This window comes from Hesperophylax consimilis, chromosome 20 (genome assembly GCF_061612785.1).
Source record: "Hesperophylax consimilis isolate HC1 chromosome 20, BYU_Hcon_1.0, whole genome shotgun sequence".
NCBI classification, from domain to species: Eukaryota; Metazoa; Arthropoda; class Insecta; order Trichoptera; family Limnephilidae; genus Hesperophylax; species Hesperophylax consimilis.
In genome coordinates, this window is record NC_142855.1 from 30,140,547 (window position 1) to 30,153,847 (window position 13,301).

The 13,301-nt window shown below is 36.4% G+C and overlaps 1 protein-coding gene across 1 annotated transcript in view; it reads right to left on the bottom strand.

Annotated features, from left to right (window-relative positions):
- Positions 1-13,301, bottom strand: part of LOC149414526 (1-phosphatidylinositol 4,5-bisphosphate phosphodiesterase epsilon-1-like) — a 194,080-nt gene that overhangs the window by 113,043 nt on the left and 67,736 nt on the right. Inside the window, exon 5 of the mRNA XM_089644215.1 lies at positions 389-534. Coding sequence (XP_089500341.1) covers positions 389-534 — 146 coding nt within the window. The remainder of the gene's footprint in view (positions 1-388; positions 535-13,301) is intronic.

Below are 13,301 nucleotides of genomic sequence, written 5' to 3' on the forward strand. Positions count from 1 at the left end.
TGCACTGAAGCAGCGCTTTGAAGTATTCCTCCATCAAGTCTTCCAAGTCGCTGCAAAGCGTCTTCTAGTTTCACAGTGACCAAATGGCATAATTTATTAAATGTAGCTTTATGCGTTGTACAATCATTTTCTACAGGGCCTGTGTCATCTTTGGCATGCTGAGCGGAGAATCTTTTTGAGGAAATCAATGAGTGAACATTGGTATTGAAATGACCAACTAGGAGGCAAACTTGTCTCAGGCTTCGTTAGAGGACACATTGGCTTCCGTTCAAATCAAAATGGACGGCATTTCTAGTGTGTGTACATTGGTTGGCTATGGAGTGGTTGGGACTCTTGTGCGTTATTCACATGAAAGTAAATGATAGTAACTGGATGAAGCATAACTTACTTCAGTCCGGCGACTATCTCCATGGCTCCGTTAAAGTTGCCCATGTTCCAGCACGCGAGCGCGACGCGCAGTAAGCACGCCAGGCACGCGCGCCGCTCTAGAACGCCGGGCGCGCCAAGCACGAGTTCCGTGCTCCAAGCGCTCACCTGAAGCATAAACAAATGACACATTTAATATATATGAATGAAAGACAAAACATTTGCAGCATATTATTGCGCTTCAAATTGTTGGTAATCCGGTTAAAAATGGGATTGCAGACCGTTCCCTGATAAACTTTAAGTAAATTTCGAAAAGATATCGCATCTCGTGTTCATGTACCTGCATTTGCCTTAATAATACATAATGATTTTCGTGGACACGTGTTCCGAAATCACGATTATATATTCGTCATTTCCTAAAAGTTTATCAGGAAATCTAATAATTCATTTGTTAAGGCCTGCAATCCAGTATTTAACCGAATTTCCAATAATTTTAAGAGATTCTTAATAAATAAGCAATGCTTATTTTTCTCCTTGTGCTCACCGCGTTCTACGCTCATACCGCGAAACACTGGTATACACACAGACATAGGAATTAATAGACGAGAAGATAATGGCGAGGGGTAAAATCAACTGTTGAAGAACGAAGGGGGTTAAGCTGACTGTGATTCGTCAATAAATCAATCTGACAGTAAATAGGCATCTCGCATTATAATATCACCATTTAGTTCTTAAAAGTAAAATCTGCTTTTGATTGAATAGACATTTTTACATGGGAGCGCAAATTACTCGCCACGTTATGAACTAATTGGCGAAGTCCAAATTCGGCAAAGTAAATTTCTTCTGTTTACAGAGTCGTAGTTAGTTTCAGAGTATTTAGTTAAGACACTTTTACAAATGTTTCATAATTTACTTACCCCAGTAAACAACGATGAGCACACTTGAGAATCGCTACATTGTGATGTGATAGTATATGTTTCTAAAACTGATCCATATAATACGGTGTGAATAAGCTTAAAATAAAGTAAAATAATGCTTACTTATGGAATGTAATACGACAATTGGGTTTATTCTCCTTTTCACATCTATTTTTACAAGTTTTCATATCACAAGTCAACATTTTGCCGTGTTATTTCGTAAAATGAACCGATGATGCCTCGACCATAGTTCGCACAAGAATGATGACGTCACGTTTTCAAATTTCACTTGAGGCCATACGCGAGCCCAGCCGGCTCCAATGGAACCGGTATGGGGAGTGGGGATAATACTCTTTTAATCACTTAGGGCAGGTCTACTAATATTCATATGTCTATGGGTATACATAATCATTCATGATAATCTATGAAAAAAACCTTTGATAAAGTTTTATACACAACAATTTTTTTTTTTTTGTGTAATTGTAACTTTTATTTTTGTGTGTCGTAATACAGGGTAGGTACCAGCACTCCGTTGTGGACTGCTAGCTTTGCTTCTTTCTCTCCTTACTTTCCTTAAAAGATCTATTATAAAATGTCCAAAAAATAACACTGAAACTTGAGTCGACAACTCTACAAACTTCGCCAAATGCCGATCGGGTAGGACAGACATTTATTTCGTATATTAACTGCTGTAATGTCATCCGATTTCAGTTTGTATGTGTACGTGATTATCATCAAATGTCAATAGAATGCATTGTCACCGACAGCAAGTCTGTCTGCCGAGTTGCAGCTCGATCGAATGTCAGGAAGTGGGGTAATTTGCATTCATTCATTACCAAAAACAAAACAGAAATTCAAAAAGATGTATTTAAAAAGACCCTCCGCTCAGCATTCCCAAAGTTGACATATGCCATTGAGGCAATTAGAGATATTAATTTCCTCAAGGCCTATTGTCCGTGATGTGCGTTATTACCACGTGAAATTGTTTACGTTAATTTACTCAGATTTGAATTTAAGTGTCGCTTTCAAAATTGGAACTGATTTTGCAAAGAATAATTTGGGCAAGCGATAAAAAGGGTACCCATAACAAAAATGTTTTAACTGAAAATAATGTTTACAAAATGAGAATTATAATATCCCGTGATTTTCAAGATGCTGTTTTGAAAATAATTAAAATAATATGTACACATTTACAAAATCTCTTTTTTTCGTTTTATTTTTTTTTTAAAATAATTATTATCTTTTATTTTCTCGAGAAAATTAATTTCTTGAGAATTTGTAAGAGTGTTCAATCATTTGTATGGCTCAGATTTACGGTTCTAAAGTTTTGCATGCTGATACTTACACCTTTTTCGTTTATCCCTTCAAATTGTTTGAAAGTAAATACGATGTAATGTTTTTTGAAGACTGCCGTGTAATCTAATATTGGTGCTCATTAGACGAAAAGCAGGAAAGGAAGTTCTCACAAGGGCGAATCAACGAATTATATTTTAAGATTTAATTTTACGTTCAACACGTGTTACAGAATGTTAAAAAACATACTTGAATTTTAATTAAATAATTTTTTTTAATTAAATTTTGTACCTTTGTGACATTTTTTATTTATTTATTCACGCGATGAAGGCTTTTAAATATATTTGTATACAAAGTTTTTAATATACGCATGGTCGTCCTATGACTTCATGCATTTTTCTGTCTTATCGGCTCTTAAACTATAGAAATCCCAATTGTTCGGTCAATTATTAATGGTAACTTATGTATTTGCGCAGGAATACTTAAGCATTTAAGTATTTAAGCTAATATAAGGAGGATAGTAATTTTGGGTACTACATACTCCCCCATTTGGCTACGGGATAGATAATTAGTATATATTACATGGCATAATCCAGGCGAACGGTAGCTGACATGACATTTCTCCATAAAATAATACACAACGAAATAGACTGCTCAGAACTTCTATCCCAAATAAATTTTAACACCCCATCTAAAAGAACTCGACACACCAACCTTTTTTACACAACTAGTAATAATACAAACGCTGCAGCCAATTCCCCTATTTCTCGCATCCTTCAAACATTCAACTCAATTCAAACAAGCACAAGTACCGATATATTTTTTGATTCTCTCCCTCTATTTAAGAAAAGCTTTTTAGCACACTGAATTCGCCCACATAACACATACAACCACACACAGACACACATGCACACGTACACACACACAAACACTCACAGACACCTCTCTCCTTCCCCAGCACACTAATTTAACTTAACTTAAAAATGTAACTTAACCGTAAAATGTATAATATACCTTATATGCATATATGTCAGCGACATGTCATTGGTACCAATTATTGTACTAACTTTTATAATTTTGTAACTATCGTCATCTATGTAATTATGTACTGTTTGTTTCTGCAATAAACAAAAATAAATAAATAAATAATGTGCCGAGTACGGACAATGTAAGCAGGCACAAAACTAGTTATCCTTAAGAGGAAGCTACAAGTCAAAAATGTGTATATTCTTGGCATACCTTATATTGTAGGTAATAGGCATTAAAATCGCTTGACAAACGGAGTCTAGAAAAGTTCGATTTCAAGCACAAAACTGGTTTTTATTATAAGAAAGCAAAAAAGTTAATCAAGTGAAACTGTCGCAGATAATCTTAGCTATAATACTGTATTTTTTAAAAGTTGTTTATTTTATGCGATCATACATTTGTAGTGAAAAAAAAAATTTTTAGTAGAATTTTTTTTTTTCTATTATATTTGTTTTTAAATTTAGTAATTTAATATTTTATTTGTATTCTACTCAAGCGAAACGATAGGAAAATCTTCAATTTATCTAACGCATGTTTTTTGGTATTCATAATGTACACATTTATAACGCCTGATTGTGTGTTTTATGGAACATGGAAAAATGTTTATTAAGTGTGCCGGATTTTTTTCGGATCAGTTACAAATATTCCAATATATTATTTTTTTATTTTGGTCAGTGGTGACGGTAAACTTCGATGGAACTAAAATTGTTACCTAGTCTTTACAGCCTCTGAATGGACGAATTATCGAAATAATTATCAGCAGACTTTGGAACATTATAGAGAGAAGTTTGTCTTGTCAAACGCGTGGGTACACGCAGTGTAATAAGGTTCGTTAAATCGTATCAAATGGCGTCTAATCTACAATTCGCTATTTTAAAAAGAAAAACTAAATCAATCATAGTGCGCCTTGATGATAAGTTGGTCGAGTTTAATAAGTCTGTAGCGGTTATGTCACCGCTCCTAGGGTCATCAATTCATAACCAGACTGCACGAGTTAAACAGCTGAGACAGCAATCAGTCTTACGAAACATTGAATAAAAATATCGGTACCACAATACGTAAACTGCTGATTTGCATACAGGGTGATGCAAACGCTCATACAATAAACCGAGTCAGCGGTCCTGCGGGTTCGACGTCCAGACGCTACTCCAACCCGTGGCAGACGAGAACAAAGGAGTCAGCAGCTATATAAGCGGTGGAGGACCTAAGTACGTCAGTCATCATTCCACATCACTCCAGTCAACAAGTTCGACGCGACATCATCCTACTCGAGATCTCCGAATCGGCGTAGTGGAGGAATCGGCCATCATGGCCGGTTCCCCCCGCATCACGCTTCGATCCTTCTTCACCTCAACGCCCTGGCCCAGGCTATCATTCCTGGCCAGCGCTAACCTCACGCGCCTAGACTCTGCGATCAGCTTATCGCCGTCTGCGCCTCGGCTCCGCGACCATCGTCGCTAGCATGTACCTCCCGCTCATCTGCCGACCAGGTCCATCGTACCTTCGGCTACCTCGTTCACGCTGAAGTACCCAGAAGACTCCTCGCCTTCATCAGCTCTGAACAAGTCCACGAGCCCGATCTCTATCAATGCGGTGTCGACCCACTGACCCGCATCTCAACCATTCTACCGCAGTCATCGCCGACCTACGCCTGGTGTCATCATCATCCTCGACCCAGAGCCATCTCCCAACTGAGCAACTCAACTAATGTATTATCCTGACTCTCAATAAACACTGTGACAACAACATCATATTTCATTGTCTCACTACCAATTCCCATAAGTCTATTAAAAAGGTTTTCAACTTAAAACATTTAAAAAAAATAGTAGGAATTGGAGAGTTATGGTCGGGTGATACAATCAGTTCGAGTTTTGGAAATGACATGTAAATTCTTAGTTTATTGAAACTGAGTTACATATGGCCATGATTCTGTTTGGTAGATAATGTAGATTCTGTGTGTGGTAGCATTGACCCGTTGAATAATCAAAACGTTGCTTGAAATGGGTTTAGCCGTGTTTGATAACCAGATCTAAACAGTCACCATTGTATTCTTCGTCACCTCCGTCCCATACATTAAACTCTGTATCACGAAACCCCAATCGAGAATGTTATAGACCTACAAGTAACGTACTGTACTCTGTTGGGTTGGGAGCGGTTGGGATTCTGGTGCAATATTCACAAAAAAAAGATATTCATACAACTAATGTTTTAATTAATTATATATTAAAAAATACATATAGCAAGGATTTAAATTATTATTCAAATAATTAAATACGAGTATGCGAATATTATTGAAAATAATATATAATAATTAAATACGAATATGGTATAGCTGATATTGCTAGATTTTTCTGTACTTTCAATAAATATAATATCCATGTATTATCTAAATAAACCTTCAGGAAGAAATTCTCTAAATGATTGTGAAAACCTTATGAAAATCCGTTGCATAGTTTAGAAGAACTAAGCGCCCAAACAAAGAGACGACGACAGTGACTTTGTTTTATACTATTTAGAGATACCAATGTATTGTCACCATTACGAATATACTAAAAGTTTATAAGGAAACGGCCTGTAATCTCGTTTTTATTTTATTATGATTTGGGATGTTCCTTAATATTCCAGACAATCCCCGAACATTTCAGAATGTTCTGGAATGTTGTGGAATGCTCTCGAATACTCTCGAATGTTCTAAACTGTTCTAAAAATATCTAGAGGGCGAAACTTCCAGCCCTTATATCTTCAAAAGCACGCCCTTCAGGTAAAAACGGGAACCTTCTTCATGGATGGGGGATAGAGGACTACCACACTATAAAACTCCCTTCATCGTACCGGGACTCGTTTCTGACTTTTAGCGACACTTACTTTTATAATATGTTTTGATTAAAAACAAGATTTCTTCTTAGAAAACATGAAAAACATATATATCTTTGTCTTACCATTTATTACCGTGCTTACTGCAGAAATTATCGCCTTTTTGTTAAAGGAATATTTAACCTGGAACCTGAAAAAGCAATCTAAAAAAATTAACTCAGACATATCCATTAACTATTTGAATTAATTAATAAGTTAAATAATTATCAGCAAAGCAATCTTAAAAAATCAACTAAGAATATTGTTGAACAATCTAATATTGTTGAATTATCAGAACGCCTTGACGTTTTGAAGATCAGTATTTGAAAGATTTACTAATTTATAAGGAGAGGGCAAACAACGCTCCGCGCTTTATTGTTGAATTATAATTACTGCAAAACAAATTGACTTACCGAAATTTAAAGCATGGTCAGAACCAAGTCAGAACACTGTTTACCTAATCGAATGAACAAGTCATTACGAACAATATTAAGAAAATGACACCTAGATTTACGATATGTTCTGTAATAAATATTTATAAGTATTGCTTGAAAAGTCTACGCTTTTGTATGTAAATTTATTAATATTTTTGTCTAGCAACAAGAACGCAAACTGCTCCCGACCGTCTGTAGTGGGGAGCGGAAGGAGATTGGAAAGATGAAGGTTGGTTGTTGGCTATTGAATACCCGTTCATAGTTGATGATGAGAACGGGTCGTTTTTTCGACTTTTACGTGGAATAAACTACAGAAATTTTTTCTTCTTTATATGATCCGTGCCTCTTTAAGACCCGCATTAATATATCCATTCCTACAGCCCCTACCTTAACTCGCCGCAAAACTCTGCTCAACTGTGTGGCGGCATAGTTCCCCTTGTCTTTATACTGTACATACAGGGGCGCTCTTGTAAGGTGTCACAAAAAATAGTAAAAAAAAGCCATTTAAAGTTATGAATCCGGAGGACGCGGGATCGAATACCGGGGTGCGCAAGTAAATTTTATTTCACAAAAATGTGTTGATTAAAAATAATATATACAGGGTGTATCGGCAAGTACCCGACAAACTTTAACCAGCTATTCCTCAGCACATTTGGAGTAAAAAATGTTATGGACAGCAAAGCGCCCATAACATTTTTTACTCCAAATGTGCTAAGGAATAGCTGGTTAAAGTTCGTCGGGTACGTGCCGATACACCCTGTATATAGTATACTTACGTAACGTTCCAGAATGGAAGATACTCTTAGTATCGCCCTGGTGTTAAACACTATTCAGAATTGAAACTTTGCTTGAAATGGCTTTAGCCGTGTTTGGTGACCAGATCTGAATAGCCAGGTACTTCGTCACCTTCCTCTATCTCATCTCCTTTCATACTACTTTCAGTCTCACAACATTCCTCAATTGAGGATGCCATAGAGCCGCTGGTGTCACTCCAGACGGTTAGGAGCAGTTGGGACTCTTGTGTTCTTCCACCAGGAGGTCTAGTACGGACGATCGATAAACCCCTATGTCAATACGATTTTGACTTTTTTTTCAGTTAGCGATATTTGCGAGCACGGCCAGAAAATGATTCCGACAGTAAGTCAATACTTTTAGCCCGTCCTACAAAGTGCCGGATAATCTGTCAAATATGCACAATTGGGGAGAACTAACTAAGCTCCCAGAACTGAAAGAAATCGCATTCAAGATCCATAGACTAAATCAATTCATATTTTTTTGTTGTTGTAGGTTTTTATTACATTTTAATATCAAGTATAAACCTTTTAACAAATTATTTCTATGACATTAAGAACACTTTACAATACATGTAAAATTTATTCTTTGTAGTATTTAGGCATAACCCACAAAAAACAGCAAGCCTTTAACTTCCTTAACATCTGTTGGTAGTTCATTTAAAACCTTAAATCCTTTAAAATAGAGATTATTTTGGGTTCCTGACAAATTTGTTTTTGGAAGTCTAAAATCTCCACAATTTCTCGTGGGGTAACCATGGATTTAAACATTATAATTTACATACTTAAACATTTATTTCGGAAGCATCTTATTTTTTAGCTTAAATATAATTTTTTTGTTTTTCTTCGGCAGTCACTATGTAATAATTTCTGGACATTTTTTGTTTTTAACGAGTTTTATTATTCACAATGTACATTTGTTACGTATAAATTTTATTAAATTAGCGACCGGTTTCGACACGTCCGTGTCATTAACTAGCTATTTTAAAACTAAATGTGCAGAAATATGGGGTTTTATTTAGTTTGGTTCTTTGGTGGGAGGGGATTTGAGGGAGGGGGAGGGGGTTGAGAGGGAAACGGAGGGAGGAGTCAAAATAACGGGGAACATTGTCAATAGAGGTGATTTGCAAAGTGCTATTATTTTATTTACTATATTAATGCTTGAATTAAATTTTTTGTTGATTTCTAATGTTTCTAATGCGCACAAATTAAAATATTTATTAATGTTAGAATGTTTAAACATAGTTTTATCCCGGTTGAAGCTATGGCCTGTCTCTATCAAATGATTAGCGGAACTCGGAGAAATTATTATTTTTTAAACATAATTCGTGTTCCCTAATTCTGGTTTTGAAATTTCTAATAGTCATACCTACATACTGTGAGTTACATTCATTACACTCTAAAGTGTATATCCCATTTTTATCTAATTTATTTGAAACATCCTTTTTATTAATTAAGTTTTTTATTTCAGAATTAGTGTAAAATGCTCTCGAAATATTAACTGGTAACATGCGGGATATTTTTAAATATAAATATTAAGGTATTGTAAATTATTCGCTGTCTCACACTTGAGATTCCTAGTTTTTTCTGCATAATAATTATCTTAGAATACCTGCTACAGTTTCTTTAAGACGCGATCAATTGATTCCGTTCCAGTTTCGATAAAAAAAATTTAGTTTTTGTTAATTTATTAGTAATTTCAATTTGATTTTTTTAGCTATCATCAGCGCGAACGTGCTCGGAAACTTGGTAGATACTCCCCATCGATCCGATATTGTAAATATTGACATCGATATTGGGCGATATAGAGTTTAAAAGTACCACTCAGAAGACGAGGAATTGAGATTTTTTTAGCGCAGGAATACAGCCGGAAGTAAAGGAAAATTATTTATGAATGAGGTTGAATGTCCCAAATTTAGGCGTAAACTGGTACCGCCTCCCTAAGAGGGTAAAGTTAAGGGTGGCTTCTCCCATTTAGCATTCCTGTCTTGAAGGGTTGACGTGAATATTTAAACGGATAATACACTTTCTTTGTTCCTTCTTGGCAACAATTTACTATCGCGTGGTACAAACAGTTTTGGGAGACAATCGCAAATGATTTTTTTTTCACATCGCCACACATTGCTGTACGGAGTAACATTTATACTTTTATTTAAAATTAGCTGACATATACCCGGCGTTGCTAGGGGTTATCCTTAGGAGATAGACATATACTAGTACAGACTTTTCTGTAGGCCTGTTCAAGATATACAATTCCGTAGTACATTATTTTGATGTATCTCATAAGGTTTAGCCAGCGTTAGTAAGCGCACGAAATATATTTTTTATGACTTGATTACAAAACATCGACTTTTTTCTATTCTTTATAACCACTATTTGCATGTATTATATATGTAAACCTTCCGGAAGAAATTCTCTAAATGATAATGTAAATACTATCAAAATCCGTTGCGTGGTTTAGAAGAACTAAGCGCACAAATAGACAGACAGACGCGGATAGTGACTTTATTTTATACTATTTAGAGATTGTAAATAATGAGTTGGATAACCCTAATATATGAATGTTGATTCAATTTCATGTTCCTACACATTAGAGGTGTTATTTTGAACAACGTATTTGTACATTTTGACATTTGACAAGTAAAACCTACGCCATTAATAAAAATGGAACGATACACGCTTCAACAACGCATTGAAATTATTAAAATTCACTTGAGTGAATCAAATGCAAATCATCTTGAGTGATGAGGCCCATTTCCACCTCGGTGGCTTCGTCAACAAGCAAAATTGTCGCATCTGGGGCTCGAAAAACCCAAGAGTTATTGTTGAAAAGCCTCTCTATCCTCAACATGCGACTGTTTGGTGCGGTTTATGGTCCGGCGGAGTCATTGGACCTTTCTTTTTCGAAAATGAGGCTGGAGCAACAGTTACGGTGAATGGATTGCGCTATCGAGAGATGATTAATGATTTTTTATAGCCGGAATTGGATGGTATTGATCTGGACAACGTTTACTTTCAACAAGACGGCGCTACGTGCCACACAAGCAACGAAACCATCTGTAATCTTTTACGATTGAATATCAAAATAACACCTCTTATTGGAAAACCCTGTAGTTCTACGTATTATTGTAACAATCATACTACGGTTTCAGGCTACAATTATGTTATAAATAGATTACACTCTATTGGTAACTCTTATGCTCTCTTAACTGATATTTTTTATTACGCGTCTATTGAAGTAAAAAGCTGTACTAATTCATTATTTTTGCAGTGTATAATTTTGTTTCTTATTGTCTTCTTTCATTAACTTTGTTCTAATGTTTATTTTTTTGTTTTTTCTTGTTTACTTATATAATATGTTGGTAGTTCTTGGTATGATACATTTATATAAGACCGCTGATATGGTTGAATTAGCTCAGTGGTAAAGTTTGCACATTACAACTAAAAAAAGCATATTATGATGTATATTGTACATTGATTTGTAACTTTTTTATAAAGGTTATAAAATTAACAGAAAAATACAAAAATTACATGATGAAGGTAAGTAAGAAAATAAACGTACATTTAGTTGAGGTTTCTCAAATACCGCCTCACTAGGCTAGCCTGTGTTGAGGCAGAATTTTTCAAGTTAGTTCTTAATACATTTGAACATACCTATACTTGTATTAAGATGTATTCGCTCAATTTTGTGGTTATTTCAATAACTGCGAATTTGGGTGAATGTACCGGTAAAGGCCCTATTTTTATTTTTGATTTGAAGTTTTTACATTGTCTTTGAAATTGTCTGGAAGAATGTTGTAAAGTTTTGTCGCAAAGTATTTAAAGTTTCGTTGACCAAAAGTAGTATGCGTTATTGGTATTTGTAGTAAGTTTTTGTTGTTGCTTCGAGTACATCGTGTATTTGAACTGTACGTCAACTCTATCTAGAACACATTCTTGTACACATATAACAAAAACCAACTCTTACAATACACAATCAGAAATATAACCAGCCAACACTACAATGAATCATCATCACTTTTGGCTCTACAACCCCTGGTGGGTCTTGCTTGGCCTCCTCAAGAGTCTTCCTCCACTCATCTCGGTCCCGCGCCAGCTCTCTCCAGTTTCGAAGCTCCAAGGCAGACAAATCTTTGAGGACGTTGTCGCTCCATCTTAACCTTGGCCTTCCCAGGCTCCTTCTCCCTATCGGTCTTGAGCTCAGCAGGGACTTTGGTTCTTGATGCTCGCTCATTCTCTCCACATGACCTGGCCACCGAAGTCTTCCCAGTTTTATGAATTTTGTGACGTTTAGCTCCTTAAACAGAGTATAGAGCTCATTGTTATAACGTCTGCGCCAAAATCCATTTTCTAGAACCGGTCCGAAGATGCGCCTCAAAATTTTCCTTTCAAAAACATCCAGTGCTCGCTCATTCTTCTTAGTTAGAACCCACGTCTCGGCTGCGTACGTAAGCACTGGTCTAATTAGTGTTTTGTACACTAATACCTTGGTGGTTCTGGAAAGCAGTCTGGATTTTATTTGTTTTTGTAGGCGGAAATAGCAGCGGTTTGCATTCACGATGCGCTTCTGGATCTCCTCTGTAGTGTTGTTATTGTTTGTTATCAGGGAGCCCAGGTATGTGAATCTTGGTACCGTTTCAAAATTTTGGCTTCCATATACGAGAGATAGGGTTTGTTGGGTATATCCTACGGCCATGTATTTGGTCTTCTGCTGGTTTACTACAAGACCCATATTTTTGGCAGAACTTTCAAGATTTATGAAGGCGTCTTGTAAATCATCGGGATTTTTCGCAATTATGTCGATATCATCAGCGTAAGCCAATAGTTGCACAGAGTTGTCAAATATCGTTCCTCTTTTCTCAATGCCTGAGTCACGAATAACTTTTTCTAAGGCTATGTTAAATAAGAGGCAGGCCAATCCATCTCCTTGTCTCACCCCGTAGAGCGCTTCAAATGGTTTGGACAGATCACTGCTAACCCTGACTACACGTTACTGGGGACATTGTCAGTTTCACCAGATTGATCAGCACACGCGGTATTCCAAACTCACTCATTGCATTATACAATGCGTTCCTATTAATACTGTCATACGCGACCTTGAAGTCTACAAAGAGGTGATGAGTCTCGACATTGTATTCTAATGTTTTTTCTAAAATCTGTCTCAAGGAGAAAATTTGATCAATGCATGATTTGCCTGGCCTGAAGCCACATTGGTAGTTGCCAATAATTTCCTCGGACATTGGGAGCAATCTTTTGTACAAGATGTTAGACATAATTTTATAGCCGGTATTTAACAACGTTATTCCCCTATAATTACAGCACTCGAGTTGGTCGCCCTTCTTGTGTAGAGGACAGACAATTCCTAGTCTCCACTCTTCGGGCATCTCTTCTTCTGTCCATACTTTTTGAATTAGGTTATGCAGGTATTGAGTAAGCTCTCCACCTGCTGCTTTAAATAATTCAGCCACCAGCTCATCTGACCCGGGGGATTTGTTGTTTTTCAGCTGTGTTATTGCCTGCTTCACTTCCTCCAGCGAAGGGGGTTCAGTATTGTCATTGTACGAGTCATCTCCCATGCTCTCCACCGTGTTGTGCTCCACCTCTGCCGAGTTGTTATTGAG